Source organism: Oratosquilla oratoria, chromosome 30, assembly GCF_046742065.1.
Source record: "Oratosquilla oratoria isolate Oo_2021 chromosome 30, ASM4674206v1, whole genome shotgun sequence".
In the NCBI taxonomy this organism is placed as follows: domain Eukaryota; kingdom Metazoa; phylum Arthropoda; class Malacostraca; order Stomatopoda; family Squillidae; genus Oratosquilla; species Oratosquilla oratoria.
In genome coordinates, this window is record NC_134806.1 from 49,351,010 (window position 1) to 49,369,462 (window position 18,453).

At 35.3% G+C, this 18,453-nt stretch overlaps 1 protein-coding gene across 1 annotated transcript in view; it reads right to left on the reverse strand.

The window, feature by feature from the left end:
* Nucleotides 1-536: 536 nt before the first annotated feature.
* Nucleotides 537-18,453, reverse strand: part of LOC143041180 (uncharacterized) — a 762,242-nt gene continuing 744,325 nt past the window's right edge. Inside the window, exons 11-16 of the mRNA XM_076213010.1 lie at nt 15,830-16,068; nt 14,931-15,209; nt 11,647-11,812; nt 4,072-4,314; nt 3,589-3,951; nt 537-3,459 (exon numbers count right to left, since the gene is read on the reverse strand). Of these exons, the coding sequence (XP_076069125.1) occupies nt 3,322-3,459; nt 3,589-3,951; nt 4,072-4,314; nt 11,647-11,812; nt 14,931-15,209; nt 15,830-16,068 (1,428 nt within the window). The 3' untranslated portion in view covers nt 537-3,321. The remainder of the gene's footprint in view (nt 3,460-3,588; nt 3,952-4,071; nt 4,315-11,646; nt 11,813-14,930; nt 15,210-15,829; nt 16,069-18,453) is intronic.

Consider the following 18,453-nt stretch of genomic DNA (forward strand, 5'->3'; position numbering starts at 1 on the left):
ATATATATGTATATAAGAATATGTATATATCAATATATATACATATGTACATATGAATATATATATATATATGTATATATAAATATATATATATGTATATATAAATATATATATATGTATATATAAATATATATATATATGTATATATAAATATATATATATATGTATATATAAATATATATATATATGTATATATAAATATATAAATATATATATATATGTATATATAAATATATATATGTATATGTATATATATCTATATATATATGTATATATATTAAATATATATATATATGTATATAAATATAATATATATGTATATAAATATGTATATGTATATGAATATATATATGTATATAAATATATATATGTATATATATATAATATATATATATCTATATATCTATAGATATATATATATATATATATATATATATATATATATATATATATATATATATGTATATATTCATATATATATATATATATATATATATATATATGTATATATTCATATATATATATATGAACATATATATATAGAAATATATATTTTTGCTACCAGTGTAATAATAGAGATGACTAAAGGATACATTTACTGGTATTTAATAACAATTAAACTAGAGTAAATTGCCATGTCATGTTACAAACATCCAACAAGTACGCAAGTAAACTTTTTTCTCTTTTGTATGCTTAACACTTGGTAACATGCTAGAGTTGCTGATTTCTTACGTGAACATATAAATGAAATATTCATATATGTGATATTAGGAAAATGACAAATATAACCCACAAAAACAATCAGTAATACATGACTAAGTGAACCATTAAAATTGTGAAAATCCTACATACATCATTCCTGCTCAGCAGATGCACCTCCTTATATTCAAGATACAAACATTATAAATAATCCTGTCTATTTTCATATAGACTTTAGCTTTGCAGTGCAGGAACACTTATTCAATATGCCATATCTAATTATACAAATTATCTCTCTAAAACATGAATGGCTTCTAAGATCTCAAATAACAGAATGCTGGTGACCAGCAGTTTCTCTTGTTCTTGTATACATGAGGTTTTGGACTGAGCTCCATACTATTGTCTTTGTAATGTAATCATATATATTTTCAAATTAAAATAAGTAATCTAACAGCAAATTCAATTCAAATAAGGTGAAATTGAACGTTCTAATCTACCAAATAATGTACTTCATTATCATTTGTTTTTGGTGCCATGTTGTTGTCAAATATACAATTGAATGTTAGAGAAACATTTATATAAATAGAAATCCTTCAAAATTGTTGTGGATGCAGATAACACACCTATAATGGACATTTATAGGTAAGGAGTACCCCAATCCTTGCTCACATACTTTTTTTACTTTAATAAAATAAATTCTTCTTTAGACAAACCACAATACATTTCAACCAATTATGTTCTTTATTAATCCCATTCATAACAAAAAAGGACTACATATTCTTAGTCATTCCTCCTGGCACTTCAATTTCCTTTTCCAGATGTATCACATAGGTTTACATCCTTTTATAAGGTTATAAAAAGGACACTTAATTTTAAGATAAGGAACATGAGACAAAAGAAAAAATTATAGAATGTTTATGATCAAGAAACTCCTGATTTATAGTGATATGGTGATTTATGCTTTAATTTTTTATAGTAACTTTGATGATGATGGCTTCCAACCTGATAGTTCCATCTGCATGCCCCGTCTCACCGGTAGACTCCAATGACTAACAGCCAATATTTCTAAGGTGAATATCAGGATAATAGGATAGTAATTATGCACAATAGAACATATTAAAGTTGCTCATTCATGGCTAATTTACAAAACATGTAAAAAGAAATAAAATGTGCATAACTTACAGCAATTTATATATATATAAACTTGATATATCCTTTGGAATAACCCATATCCCATCTTCCACTTGAAAAATACAGCTCTAAATTGACTCAAACTACACAAAATGGTGATTAATATGTATGCTATACATCAGAGACAACTGTTTCATGTAAGTTGCGAAATGTCGTCTCTTTTGCTCCATCCTATCAGTTTCTGTGCACAAAGCTTTAGACATAATAATAATTAAGATAACTTGTAAAGACTATGGCAAAAAGGAATAAACATGTAAAGGACAGTGAATGTACATAAGAATTCAAACCAACAAATGAAAGAAACTGCTAAAGAATTCCTGTGATATAAAAACCACAAAGCATAATATGGCCTATGGTATTACAATAAAAATTTCTCCAAATAAAAGGAATGACTATCCTTTTCAGGGAACATCTTCAATGTGTTCACCATACAAGTGACAAAAACTTAAGCTTAAATATTTGGTATAAAGTGGTGAGGTTTGTTTACAGTGCCTGAATTGAACAAATAAAGCATGATTACTGCAGAATTGTATTACTTTAATTTCTTAGACCAGCAGTTTCGAAGTGCTGCATGGTATTCTCTTGTAATGACTATAATCAGCTATAAGTAAATGCTTTTATGTTTGTCTTTTAGCAACATAAATGGCTGCTGCGTGCAACAGCCTTGTCATAAAGAAAGGGGTAACTAGAAATGAGACAATAATGAGGCCTGCAGTCAGCACCTCAACATTTGTGGTACAAGAATAAAGAAAAAGAAAAATCTGAGTAAAGCAAGAAAGCAAAATACAATTCAGGTGAAGAATTCATGGCTGCAATTCATTTGTGTTTGTAAAAGAATATAGTAGCAGTCATGTTTAAAAGAGAAAGAGATTAATGCAAGGATATGTAATGGAAGAAAAAGGGGCAGAAATGCTTCATGTGTGACAAAAATATTTGCTCAAGTATGAGGAAGGATCATATATGAAAAGGCTTCAAGGTTTCAGAAAGATGTCTGATGTGGAAGTCATGAAGTGTGGATTAGTGTAAGGGAAAGCTTATGTGAGGTGAGGGTATCATGGTCCATACAAATGCAGTTTCCATTGTACCACTATTCCTTTGGTATTGAGAGTGCAATCCATTTGCACCAACAAGGTTGATGCCAACCAGTTTCCTTACACTACCTATATTTTTCTATGAAATGTACAATAGATCTCTATCCCATAAGACAAAAAAAAAAAGTCTATGCCAACTTCAAGAAGCCCCTCACAGGAAGTCAACAACCAAGTGCCATCTGTTAGTTTGTCAAACTAACAGACAAAATCTCATTGCAGTCTCTACCTCTTTTAGTGATTTGAAGAGGAGGACCAGCAAAGATGATTATCATCACATTCCTGGTACAGGATGAGATGACTCAATTCATAATTATAGGCCAAAGGGTCTTCTTTATGGCCTTCAGACAGCTGAAACTTGACCTGTGCCTAAATCTTTAAGAAGGTTCTGAAGTCTTAAGATCTCCTTTGTTGAAGTTCCCAAGTCTCCCCTGAGCTTCATTTCTTTTTCCTTTAGTTTCTTAATTTCTCGCTGGAAAGTCTGTTAAAAGAAGAATTTTTTTTTTACAAATTGTACAACAAAATATATTGTTTTGTACTTTCATGCTATCCTGCAGTTACAGTACAGCCAAGTTATTTACAATTAAATAAAACATATCTTAATACTTACTACATTTTGTCTTAGAAGATCTAATTTGTCATTCTTTAGTTTGTTTACTTCATGTTTAAGAATATCAACTTGTCGTTGAATTGACTCTGGTTCATCATGCAAGGCACACACTCCTTCATTCATGACCACACTCAGTGGACAAGCTAATGAGGATCTATTGTGAAGAGTCTCAGCTGAAGACATGGATTCTAGACCAGTATCTGAATCATCATTAATTCCTACTTGCTGACCATCCATATCCAGTGAAGTTACTGAAGAGTTATCACTTTCTGATGGTGCTACCCGAGTATGTGGAGTTGTCTCTGGACTGGACATAGGTGTTCTTCCACCACTACTGCCTTTACTACCCTTACTTCGTGAGCTCTGAAGGAATAGAGGTATTCTGGATAGTAACCAAGATGATCTATAGAGAATAATTTCATGAAAAGTTCAATCCAGGATAAATAAAGTACTGGGTAATAACAAGCTACAAAACAAACTTACTGTAGGAGTTCCATCCACAGCACTGCCAGTTGACAATGTGGATTTCTGTTTCTGTGGTTCCACTGCATTGTTTTCTTGTGCCTTTCGCATGGCATTGAGGACTTTTCTGGCAGTATCAATGAAACGTGTTCCTGAGGGCTCTGTCTTAGGTACTTCACGGGCATCTCCATTCCCAAGAAATTCATTACTCTTGACTCGAAGGTCCTCAACTAGGGCAGTGAGAAGGGATGCTCTAGTTCTTAGCTGCAATTAAAACAAAAAATAGAAACTTAGGAGTATATAACAATAGTTTTTATTCAAAGATTTATAGAAAAATTAAAAACTGAATATGAAGAAGACCTCTAGAGTAGGAAATGTAGTTCACAACTTTGTCCACTTCACTCACTTACATACTCAAACACTCACTCAAACATTCACTTACTCAAGAACTCACTTATTTACTCATTCACACTCAGTGGCATGGTTGGTGGAGTCTCTGACATTCACTACAGCGGTCTGGGTTCGAATCCTGCCCAGGGCTGAAATAAAATTCAGTATAGCTGCGCTTCAAGTTGTTACTCCAACTCTTGTGGGCAGGGAGTTGGGGGTGTGTGTGCATGTAAGGTCACAGCATTACCCATAGATCGGTCATACGAGCTCTGAGCTCTTTTCCAGGAGGGAAATTACTGTTGGTCACGAGTCCAACATGTGATCCAAAGACAAAGATTGGAACTCCAGGAAAAATGCAAATTTCGTGGATTTCAGCGATGAGGGAGTACCTGTGTTGTATTAGTAGGGAAGGGGAAAGCTTGTGGTGTAGTGGGCAGGTGAAGAAAAAGGAGAAGGGGAGGAATTATTGAGAAAAATGGAAGAAAATGAGGATGGGGAGGAACAGGCCCCGGAAGTCAGAAGGGAGGTAAACAAAAGGTGCGCAGACAACACATGTGAAGTCGAACAAGTCAGCAAACGGATCAGAAGTAGAAATGTAAATAAGAGCAACTCAATACAAAGTGGAGGTAATTATTTCTATGAATTTAATGAGGGAGGAGACAAGCTCCCCCGATTAGCAAGTCTAGAGGAAAAATTAACAAAAATGAATGAATCACGGGAGGTTAGGTTCAGCCAACTTGCGCTAATTACACAGAGTTGATAAACTGGAAAAACTAAAGAAAGAGAACCAAAACCTAAATAAAGAAATAGAAGAATTAAAAAGACAGTTAAAAGAAGTATAAAGGATGAGAATGATGAATTAAAGAGGAATAATAAAGAGAATAAGAAGTCCATAGGAAAAGAGGTAAAGGGTTGGAGAAAAGTTCAAGAGGATAACAACTGAATTTAGAGATATTGTGAAACAACAGATGAAGAAACACACTAAGGACACAGTTATTAAAGTGATGAGAGAGAAGGAGAATATAGTAAGAGACATAGCAGATAAAAAGAAATGTAGATTATGTTAGGAATGGAAGAGAAACATAGTCCAAATAAGACTACAAGAATAAGAGATCAATAAGAAAAGGTAAACAAGGTATTAAAAATATTTCAAGAAGGTGAACAGGAAATAGGGAAAGAAGTTGAAGAAATATATAGCCTGGGGAAATACAGTATACACAAGACCAGACCAATTATGGTTAAATTTAGGTCACAAATGACAGCAGAGAATGTCTTATCAAAAACAAGGAAACTAGCAAAAAGTGATCAGTACAAATAGGTATGGATAAAAAGAGAGGAGAATAAAGAGGAAAGAGAGGAAGAAAAAATAAAAAGAATCGAAGCTAGGGGAAAAAACGAGAACAGAACAGAGTCAAAGAGAAATTCTATTGGAGAGTGGTGGATATGAAAGTGAGGAAATGGTTCATAGCAAAGAAAAACAGAAAGGAAGCAGAAAACAGGATAGAGGTAACAAAAAATTAAAAGTGTCTTTCACAAATATAGATGGCTTAACAGGCTTGAATGAACTAAATGATTACCTGAAGGAAAAAGAACCGGACATAATGGAAAGTGTGGGGACAAAACTGAAAGGTCCATTACCACCCAACAGTGTAGGACATGGTGCATATAATTATTGAATTAGAAACAGAGAAGTAAAACAAGGTGGTGGAGTTATGTTCCTGACTAAGAAGGATATAAATGTGAGGAATATTACATATGGAAAGAATAGAGTGGAGATGATTATGATGGAAATAGAGGACAGGAACAAGAAGAGCAGGAAGTTTGTGGTAAATCATGTGCCTCCTAAAATGGCTTCATGAGAAGAGAGAGAACACAAGAATATGTTAGAAGACACAAGAATAACACTAAATAAGATAATGGAAGATGGAGGAAGAATAATTATAATGGGTGACTTTAATTGTAAAGAAATCTGCTGGCAAGAGAAAGGGGGAGACAACCTATGGGGAAATGTACTACTTGATATGATTATAGAACACACAATGACACAATGGATACAAGAGAATACTAGGTATAGAAATGAAGAAGATCCATTGAGACTGGACCTAATAATCACATCAGAACCTGAAATAGTGGACAAGACTGAATATAAGACACCACTGAGTAAAAGTGATCACATAGTAGTTGAACTGGAATAAATGAGGAAAAATACATGGGAAAAAATGAACAATATAGAAAAGGAAGATTGGTGTATGGAAAAACAAATTTTGATAAATTGAGAAAATAAAAATAAAAAAGCAGACTGGGAAAGGATACACAAGGAGGAAATAACAGTAGAAGAGAAATGGAAAAATTAGACATAACTTTATAAGGAAGGAGTGGAAAAGTATGTTCCAAGACAAAAACAAGAAAAAGGATATGTAAAATGAAGCGGCCTTGCTGTGGATGTGCTGTGTCTTGAAACACTGCTTCTGACCCAGGGCAGTGGACAAGGTGCAGCGATGACCCGTCATCCAGGAGGTGCTCAGATAAGAGGGAGGGTGGAGGGGTGTGGAGTGTATTCAGGGATGGAATGGGTGGAGATGATTTATGCCTTTCCCTTTTTGGCTACCTCCCTTGTAAGGGGGAAAAAGCCTTGGTATATGTATGTATGTATGTACAACAAAAGATGTAGTGAGTTAAAAGACAAAAGGGATAAAGCTTGGATAAAATGGAAGACAAAAGACCTGAAAAATGGAAAATACATACTAGTTATAGAAATCAATATGTACAAGTGCACAGAGAAGAAAAGAGAAAATACAAAAAAGATGTCATAGAAAAATATAAAGATAAGCAAAAACTAGTTTATAGATTTGTAAATAACAAACTGAAAAACAAACAAGAATTAGTGAAACTATGACAAGGAGGAGTTGAATACACAGAGGAAATAGAAATGGCAGAAATTATGAACAAGCATTTTAAATCAGTGTTTACGAGGGAGAACATACAACTTAGAGATGTTGAGTGGGAGGAGAAAGTCCCCCCTATGAAAGAGATAGAAGTAACAAGGAAAGAAATAATGAATCACTTGAGTAATCTTGATGTTAGAAAATCACATGGTCCAGATGAAATGGCAAACTGGATTTTGAGAGAATGCAGGAACAAACTAACAGACAAAATACATAGTCTAATAAGCAGTTCATTGAAAGAAGGAAAAGTTTCAGAAGATTGGAAAAGAGCAAATATAGTACCAATATATAAAGGGGGAAACAAAGAAGACCTTACTAGCTAAAATTTGTGAAAGAATGATCAAAATTAGATGGGTAAGGCATCTGGAAAAAACAATGTACTAAATCCAAGGCATTTTGGATTTAAACAACTACGTAAATACATACACACATGGAAGAAAAATAGTGTTCAGAGATAAGATATCTACTTGAGAAGAGGTGATTAGTGAAGTTCCACAAAGATCAGTATTGGCACCAATAATGTTTGCTATTTATGTGAATGACATGGACAAAGGTGTGGAATATTACATGAACTTCTTTGCAGATGACACAATACTGTTAAAGTGAGAAATGAGAAGTGGACTTCAACATTAAGAAATGTAGCATAATGGAATTTGGAAAAAGTAAAAAAAGGATATCAGGACAATACAAAATTTGGTGCAAAGGAGGTAAAGAAACTGGGAAACAAAATTGTAAGTGAAACTTATAACTTGCTGCATACACTAAAATTGGTGTATGCAGTGACACTATGGTCACCCAATACTAAAAAGAATACAAGGAAAATTAAGAATCCAGAGAGCAACTACGAAGATGGCCCCAACACTATCAAAACTTGTATGAAGACAGATTGTCAAAACTGTAATTGCCAACTCTGGAACAAAGGAGAGAAAGAGGTGACTCATTGACCATCTACAGAGTTATGAGAGGTATGGAAGTCCTTGACAGAGAAGACATACTAAATTGAGATAAGAGAAATACAAGAGGACATGAAAGGAAGCTCAAAAAGGACAGTTATAGAAGAGACCTGTAAAAGAACAGCTTTCTACACAGATTGGTGGATGTATGGAACATACTGGACAAAACAATATTGTGTGCAAAAACAACACATGAATTTAAGAGCAAATTAGACATGGCAAGATACAGAGACAGGATACCATGAGTATAGCTCCTCTTCCGGTATAATACAACTAGGTAGATACACACACAGTTTTTGGTAAAGTACTGTACCTCACAATCAATTTCTGTGGAAATTGGAGCATGTTGGAGGACTGAGAGGCAAACTACTCAAATAGATGAAAGATTTTTTGAAGGGAAGAGACATGAGAACAGTAGTAAAGTACTGTACCTCACAATCAATTTCTGTGGAAATTGGAGTACGGAGAACTGAGAGGCAAACTACTCAAATGGATAAAAGATTTTTTGAAGGGAAGACACATGAGAACAGTAGTAAAGACTAAAATGACAAGATGGTAACCAGTAACAAGTGAAGTTCCACAAGGTTCAGTACTTGCATCAATAATGTCTCTTGTCAATGACATGATGGAAGGTATGAGAAACTATGCCAACATGTTTACAGATGATGCAAAAACTATGAGAAGAGTGAAAATAGGAGGATTGTAGACTAATGCAAAAAGATCTAGACACTATTTTTGCACGGAGCCAATAATGGGAAAAGAAGTTCCATACAAAAAAAAAAAAAAAGAAAAAAAAAAAAAAAAAAAAAGAGTAATGGAAATGGGCAATAGCAGCAAAACACCATCTTTAAATTATTCCTTAGGAAGTGAACCCATTACAAAAACAAAATAAGAGAAATATTTGGAAGTGTTGATAATAGACCTGTCACCTGACAGACATAGCAGGATTGTGGTAAAAGACATGGACTGCTGCAAAAGATAGTGGTTTTTCACTATATGGACAAAGAGATGATAAAAAAACTCAACAGAACACTGATCCATCAAAAAGATCAAGAGGATACTAAGGGCACAATCAAACTGGTCCCCAGCCTGGCAGATAAAACATATGAGGAAAAATGAAAAGCAATGGATCTGCCAACTTTGAAAGATCAAAGAGAAATATGTGATCACAGTATTCAGGTCACTGACAGGGATAGATTGCATTGACAGAAGAGATCTCTTGATTAACGATGGGAGGGCTTTAAGAGGTCACGGAAACAAATTAAGAAAGACTTGGCCATCCACAAGAATGATGCTGTATAGTTACATCATGTGAAGGCATGAAATGAAGGTAATGCAGCACATACACGTGGGGTCAGATCTGGTGCAATCACAAAGATGTCTATGAAAAGCCTGGTGTTGTCCAAGATCTTTCCAGCACCCATCCACAGGATTTCATCGATATGTGCTGTATGGTATATGAGCGGGACAAACACATGTGTCATCACTCCAAACAGTTACCACTCTGGGGGATTCAGGATCAAGATGTGAGACATACTATGCATGGAAAATGAGTCTCGTATTTACCCAACTGTAGTATACAGGAAAAGGAGCAATGTTCATTGAGTCTCATCTCTTATTCTCTAACTATTACAAAGGGATTACAAAGGAAGTGTATGTTGACAGGAGACTTTTTGGTCCATAACTAAGGAGGATGAGAAAAAAAAAATAGATGGATGAACAAGTAAATAAATAAAATAAATATAACACGATGAAAATAAACAAACAAAAATAAAAATTTATAATAAATGATAAATTAAGAATATAGAATAAACAAATGAATAGTAATAAATAAATGATGATAAATAAGTAAAATTAAATAAATGGCAGGCATTACAGCATATTGCTTAGGTATTTATCAGAATGAATCATAAAACTTCAAACTGTACTACATTGCATTGCCTCTGCAGGAAGTGTATTCCATTCATTTACTACATAGTTGGCAAAGTTATGTCAGCAAATGTCCAAATCAAATCTAATGCCTGACAGTTTGAAACAATTATTTCTTCTTTTACTCACATTCTGTGTGAAAATTTAATCACTTTTGATGGCAATTCCCCTTAGAATTTTAAAGACCTGTATCAAATCACCCCCGAGTCTATGCTTTTTTATGGAAAATAGATTCATATTTATCCTACCGAGCCTAAAATTCATGTATGGTTCCATCTTAATATATATCCTTGACTTCCAATTATCATATTTAGATTTGAACTCACAAATAGCTTGGGCTATATTACTTCCTAAGCTATTCCAGGTATTTATGCATCAATATGGAAAACTGTATTTCTTCATGTCCTTTAGACATATGATCTTTCTTAATTTACTCCCATGTCCCCTTGAAACCCTCCCATCTAGTGTCTGCCTTTTCATGGCTGCTTTTCAGTTCATCAAACTGATGACACTGTACTTGTCCTTGTTCAGTTCTGTAAGTGGAACAAGGCTGAGCCATGGCAAAGTAGACTGTGTGTCCTTCCAGTATGGATTCATAAACTTGACACATTCTTTCTTGTGTGAGGAAGTTCAACAACTCACTTTTAAATGTACTTGATTGTAATGCACCATGGAAGTCAATTGGTCTTTGCTGGGATGGTCCTGTAACTCTGTATACAGTATGGGAATCTCCAAGTTCCTTATGTTCATGTCCCTTAATGGATAGCCCTTCTCTATATGTGTCATACACAAGATGCACTTCTGAAGCAAAGGAGCAAGTTTCCAAGAGATTTGTCTTAGCCAGGCAACCAAAGGTAGCAGGTAAGCTTGAAAGGATGTGCAAGAAGAACATGGCATCATTCAGATACACATCTATGTTTTTTTTTTTTTTTTTTGAGAGAGAGAGAGAGAGAGAGAGAGAGAGAGAGAGAGAGAGAGAGAGAGAGAGAGAGAGAGAGAGAGAGAGAAAGAGCTGACTTGGCTGTTTGTTCATTGCCCTGTTGAGATGACAGAGTGAGAATGGGAAAGGGGTCAAAAGGTATGCAAGGACTGTGGCTAAGTCCACGATTTGTGAGGCAACCAGATACAGCAGCCAACTGGACAAATCTCTGGTGATATAGCCCAAACTGGAAGAATATATGAATTCAATTCTAAATATGATAATTGGAAATCAAGGATATAAATTAAGTTGGAACTCTATATGAATTTGAGGTTAGGTATGATAAATTGGAGTGTAGGAGATGGGACCCAGTGGCCATTGCTCCTTTCCTGTACACTACAGTTAAGTAAATACAATGAGGTAAATACTCACACACACTTGTAAATGCAAAATAACTTACCCCAAGTTTGTGGAACTTCTCTGCCTTTAGACACGCAAGTTCTGCATTAATAAGTTTAGTTAGCATAAATTCTTTAAACTGAAGTCCCTTCTCAAAGATAGCTGGTACTGGCAGTGTTGGACCAAAGAAGGGTACATCATCTCTGGCTGTTACACTCACACGGTACCTTCAAAAGAATGAGAAAAGAAATTAATATAAAATTTATAGTACTGAGGTCTTATTATGTTAAAAGAGTTTTGCCTTATAGTGAGAAAGAATACCACATGGACTGTGGTAATATATATGTTTCTATGTCTCCAAAACCCTATGTGTATGTTTTTGTCTCTACCTATTTCTCTCTTGTTTGTGTGTGTATTTACCTAGTTGTACTTTATGAGACGAGAGCTATGCTCGTAGTGACCCATTTTCGTATCTCTCCACATCCAGTTTGTTCTTAAAATCTTGTATAGTTTTGGCACTCACTGTTTCCCTGTTTAGTTTGTTTCAGACATCAATCACTCTGTGTGGGAAGCTATTCTTTTTCAAATCTCTTCTGTAACACTCCTTCTTTAGCTTCTTCTCATGTCCTCTTGTTTCTCTTCTGTCCCATTTTAATAAGTCGTCTCTATCAAGAACTTCAATCCCTTTCATAATTCTGTAAATGGTCATCAAATCACCTCTTTCTCTTTTCTGTTCCAGTGTTGGTAGATGTAATTTATCCAATCTTTGTTTGTATGTCAAATTTGAGAGTGCAGGTACCATTTTTGTTGCTCCTCTTTGAATTCTTTCTAATTTACTTTTTTTTTTTTTGTACTAGGTGCCCATAGTGTCACAGCATATTCCAATTTAGGTCTTATCAGTGCAACTACTACTTGCTTTACAATTTCTTCATCCATGTGGTCGACAGCCACTTTCATTGACCTTAATAGGATAAAAGTCTCTCCCACTAATTTATTGACATGTTTATCAGGTGTCAAGTCACTTGAGATAATCACTCCCAGGTCCAGGTGTGAGTGTGTATTTACCTAGTTGTATTTTACGGGAAGTGGAGCTATGCTCGTGGTGTCTCGTCTCCATATCTCGTTTTATCTAGACTGTTTTTAAATTCATGTATTGTTTTTGCACACACCACATTCTCATCTAATTTGTTCCAAATGTCTATTATCCTGTGGGGAAAGCTGTTCTTTTTCAGGTCTCTTCTGTAATTGTCTTTCTTGATTTTCCTTCTATGTCCTCTTGTATCTCTACTATCCCACTTTATTAGATCCTCTCTATCAATAATTTCCATGCCTTTCATGATTCTATAAATAGTTATCAAGTCTCCTCTCTTCTTTGCTGTAATGTCTATTGCTTAAGTTTTACCAGCCTCTCCTCATATGATAGTTCTGAGAGCATTCATGCCAATTTTGCAATTGCTCTTTGTATTCTTTCAAGTTTTGTTATACATTTTTTTGTACTTGGTGACCACGTCGTCGCTGTATACTCCAATTTTGGTGTTATCAAAGTGAGTAGTATTTTCTTCACCATCCGGAATGTGTGATTTTCTGATATCAAGGTTTATTACTTGGTCCCTTATTTCTGTTTGTTACATTGATTTCTTTCATTGGGGAGATCTTTCTACCTTTTCTTCTTCCCAATTATGTACATTTTCTATTGTGAATACAGATTTAAAATGTTTGTTCATAACCACCATTTTTACATCTTCTATATATTCCTCATTTCCTTGATGCAGTTTCACTGTTTCTTGTTTATTTTTCAATTTACAATTCACATACCTGTAAAACGATTTAGATTGACCCTTACATTTATCTATTAAGTCTTTTTCATAGTTCTGTTTTTCTTCCCTGCTTATTTTCATATATTCATTTCTCAGTTTGATATATATTTGCCATTTACCCATTTCTTTTTCTTTTTCCATAAATTCCATGCTTTGTCTCTTCTATCTTTTGCCTCACTACATTTTTTGTTATACCAGCACCCTTTCCTACTTTTGCTTTGGTTCATATTTATCTATTCCTTCTTTATAAATTTCTTTTAATATATTCCATTTCCCTTCCATCTTTCTTTCTTCATTAAAGAAGTTTTCCCTATTCACTTTTTTAAAGAATTTTCTGAGTTTCTCAAAACCTGTTTTGTTGCACATTAGTCTTCCTTTTCTGTGTTTCTCATTTCTTCCCAAATCAATTTCCTATTTCAGTTTGAACTCTATTAATATGTGGTCACTCTTCCCAACTGATGTCTTGTTTTCCATTTTATCCACAACTTCAGGCTCTGACATAAATATTAAGTCTAGTCTCGACAGTTCTTCATTGTTTCTATATCTGGTATCCTCCTTTACCCACTGAGTCATTGTATATTCAATGGTTACATCCAGTAGTATATTTCTCCAAAGGTCCTCTCCACCTTTCACTGTCATCTCTTCCCAACATATTTCTTTGGAGTTAAAATGTGTGTGTGTGAGTGTTTATATATAGGCCTGAAAAAGAGTATGAAGAATTTTGGGAGAAGGTAAATAAAGTGGTAGAACAATTTAACCTATTTACCAAGGTCTTCTTCCCTCTTGTAAGGGAGGTAGCCAGCCAAGGCTACTAAGGTTACTACAACACTCACCCCCATGCAATTCCGCTCCCATTCATCACCCATTTGTTTCCCTCTCATTTTATCTGCTTTTGGATTAAGAATTATCCCTGTCTCCCAGCAACTGCCTGGGTCAGAAGCAATGCAGAAAGACACAGCAGATCCACAGGACAACCAGCTGCTTCATTTACAAAACAATCTTCCCCCCTCATTCCCTCATGCAAAAAATAGGGAAGACAAGTAGAAATCCCTTTGGGCTGCATCATATGTCCATTCGCAACCTCTCTTTACTCACACCTATTTCTTGCCTTCTCTCTTCCCTGTTCAAAAGACTTTTGCTCAAAGCCCCTTTCACCCCATCCATGTACTCAAACCATCCCAGTAATCTTTTATATGCCCTATCTGTCAGCTCCCTTTCTACCCTGACTCTCCTCCTCACTTCCTTATTTCTCACTCTATCCATCCTTATAACCCCCACCATACTTCTCAGACACTTCATTTCAAACAAATTTAAATTTCTCCTTTTTGTGTATCTTAAATTTCAAATCTCCACCCCATCAATTGATTGATTATATTGCAATATGACTAAAATATTGCCAATATTGGAAAGGAGTGACAGAAATGGGCAATTTTTATAGAAATATATGAAATATAGTAATGTAAGTTGACATTTCAGTATTTGATGCACCATTATAAAACACTGAACAAAATTAGTAGTACATATTTACCTAGTATTAGGGGTGCATGGCTCAATTGGCTGTACAATAATGTATGCATGCAAGAAATGTGATGCAATCATGGTTGGTGTAAACGGTGTGTTAGCCTCCTGGAATATAATGGCAACAATGTCGTTTCCAATGTGACGCTTCCTCTGGAGTTGTTGAGAGTCATTCTCAGTGTATGGTAGTAAAGTTGAAACATGAAACATCATTTCTTTCTCACGAAACTTTTCATAAATACTCTCTTCACCGGTCTGCCCATGCTGTGTGTCGAGACCACCACGGAACCTGTAAACAAAATAGCAATTCAGTATTCCATCAATGTTGCATATAAAGTGAAAAGAAAAGAAAAGAAAAAAAAAGAAATTTCAGACAAGAGCCAAGTCTGGGTTACATGATAAAATTTCTCTTTACACTTATGTCTTCCATATCATTAGTGTCAGAATCTCATCTTAGAAACATGTGACTAATAAAAAAAAAGTGAAATAACTGGTAACAAAGACCTACAACTTCAGCCAGTTGTAAAGTAAAAACAACTCAAATGATGTTACCAAAAAACAAACTCAAGTGCATATCTAGATTTCTAAAGTCCTGCCATAAAACTTTATACACAACAGGATAAGGTACTTGACTTTGGACAAATGAGAACATTGCACATGATGCTACTGCTGTCCAAGGTGTGGGGGCACTCAACTCCTGGAGACAAAGGGTTCACCTTTCCTTATCCTAACAAGGGGTGGAGCTCTGTGAGCTAGTATTTGGTCTCTGAATTGATTCTAAGATCTCAAGAGACCTATGAATTTGTCCAGTGACAGTTGCCCATTTTTCAGATACTGCAGGGTTTCTATAAAGAGATCACCAAGGCTAATAATGAATTTATTAACTACATTTTGGATATGCTTGCTTACCCTTGGTGATCCTTGAGCTTGATTCTTTGCCCAAGCAACTCCAGGAACTCATCAAAGGCTGGTGAATGGGTTTGGTTAGCAAAAAGATCTTCCTCTGTTGTTTGCCGAGGCTTCTGGTAGATGATCCCAAATTTGGATTCATTGACAAGGACATGCTCATCGTACTTGACAATCTTCTCCGTTCCCTGTGGTGTCAGGACAGGGTACATGCGATCCAGAGTCAGCTCTTCCTTCACCATCTGCAAAGAAAGCAAAGAATGAATAAGGGTATATGACAAGCTCTAGGTCATAAGAAATTATCAAACTTATACTAAAGATTACTAAGAAATGGTTAGAAATAAAAAAGAAATAAAATAAGACATTCACACATTACAAAAAGTGAAACCCCATATCTTTTCTAGAGATCAATCTGTTGCTTCAATTCATCCTTGCAAGAGATCCACAACACTGATGTATCTGGCCACAGCCAGGTTGTCCTATAAATAATTTTATTCCTAAGCTTTTTCAGGTACATTCCGCATACAGACTCTGCCAGTGCAGTGTCTGTACTTTAAAGTTTATAACTGGTGTATACTCCTCATGTTCTATGGATGTGAAACCTAGAAACTAGATAATTATCAAATTATCTATCATTAGTTAGACCCATCCTTGAATATGCAGTACAGTTTTGGTCTCCATCCTATAGAATGGACATCAGTTCACTAGAATCAGTACAGAGGAGAATGACCAAAATGATACATGAGCTCAGAAAACTACTTTTCGAGGAGAGACTTAGGCACCTTACCACACTCTCTGGAAAGATGCAGAGTGTGGGGTGATCTAATAGAGGTGTTCAAGTGGATCAAAGGCTTTAACAAAGGTGATGCAAACAAGGTCATCATATTAAGACAACAGGGCAGGACTCGCAGTAATGGATTTATATTGGACAAATTTAGATTTAAAAAGGAAATAGGCAAGAACTGGTTTACTAATAGGGTGGTCAACGAATGGAATAGACTCAGTAACCATGTAGTGAGCACGGAAACTATTGGTTGTTTTAAGAAACGTTTAGGCAACTTTATGAATAGGGATGGCATGTGGTAATGAACATGGAACTGCCAAGTGTAAGCCTTATGGTCTCTTGCAGTCTCCTTTATTCTTATGTTCTTATAAAGGAAATAACAATGAGAAAATGGAAGAGAGTAACCAGTTTATGAGAACAGAACAAAACAAAAGACATAACGGAGTATATAAAAGAAGGGAAGTGGGAAAGGGAGCTAGAAATAAAAATATATATATATATATATATATATATATAAATATATATATATATATATATATATATATATAAAAATATATATATATATATTTTGTTAGTGTTGCTGACTGGAGGCCATAAAATGACACGTGCAGCAGAGGAAGAAGCCCTAAACAGGTGCAGCGAATCCCATCAACTTTGTTCTAAGTTACTGAGAAGCCTGGGCAAGTGGCAATCATGTGTTGGGGACAGATCCTTTTAATACAGTGATGCCCCACTGATACATTCTAAGATTTTATCTTAGCTAACATTTGGCAGTTTCATTCATCTAACGGAGGCGGAGGACTCGAGAAAAAGAATGAGATCTTTATCACTTGGAGACATTATTTAGTCCCAGACTCTAACCCTTCTCAGCTGAATAAATTCGTATAAAATTAGCCAAAATAGAATATGTAAAGGGTGTCACTCAAGCTGTTCATTCCGGAATTCATCAATGATTCAGCAATTAATGTACTGTGAAATACTAATCCCGAAACGTACTAATCTTGGATCAGTCTGGCTATGGACACATGCTGTTCTGGATTAGAACGGGCAATCTAATTCGAGGGGGGGTGAGGTCCCCGTTGTGAATGAGGTCTAGAGCAACCGAGACCCCATAATCTCAAATTCTCAATACTCCACTCCACCCTTGTCCTTTGCTGGATCATTCGCAAAGTGCGTCACCATGTTGAAGAGAATGCATCTAATTTTCTTGAAAGGTTTGAACGTAATATTACCTCCTCTTAACCCTTCAACACAGTGACTTCTCATATTAATTTTGTTCTGCCCAATGCCTGATGGTTTTAATTAGTCGAGGGCGGTGCCACCCCAGTGAAGAGGATCAAGATGATCTCAATTCAGCCCTTCCAACAAGACGACTCCTTTCACTGGTTTTATTCTATCAAACAACTGAGGATTTAATTCAGTTGAGGGAGCGTTACCATGGTAAAAGGGTGAATGACCTGACCTAAACTGACACGAATCGACCCCGAGGCCACGTTCTTCCAGTCTTCAATACAGCCCACCCAACTACCCGGCCACTCAACCATACACTCACCCAGCCTCCCACTCTCTCACCTACCCAACAGCTTTGTTTACCCTCGTGGCTCCTACGGTCCTACCTCCTCCTCGTCGACCTTGTTGAAGGACTCTGCCTTAAATGAATGAAGCCACGAATTCACGAATGGCGTTTAATGCTGTCTAAATCAGGCTACCACCAGACGATTTAATCTGGACAAAATTAGTATATTTAGTCAAAGTTAGAGACTGAACGTTTATCGGGGTGAAGTGGGTATTCATTCTGGATTTGGCCTTACGATTTTGTTCAACTGAAGGAAAAACACAGAAC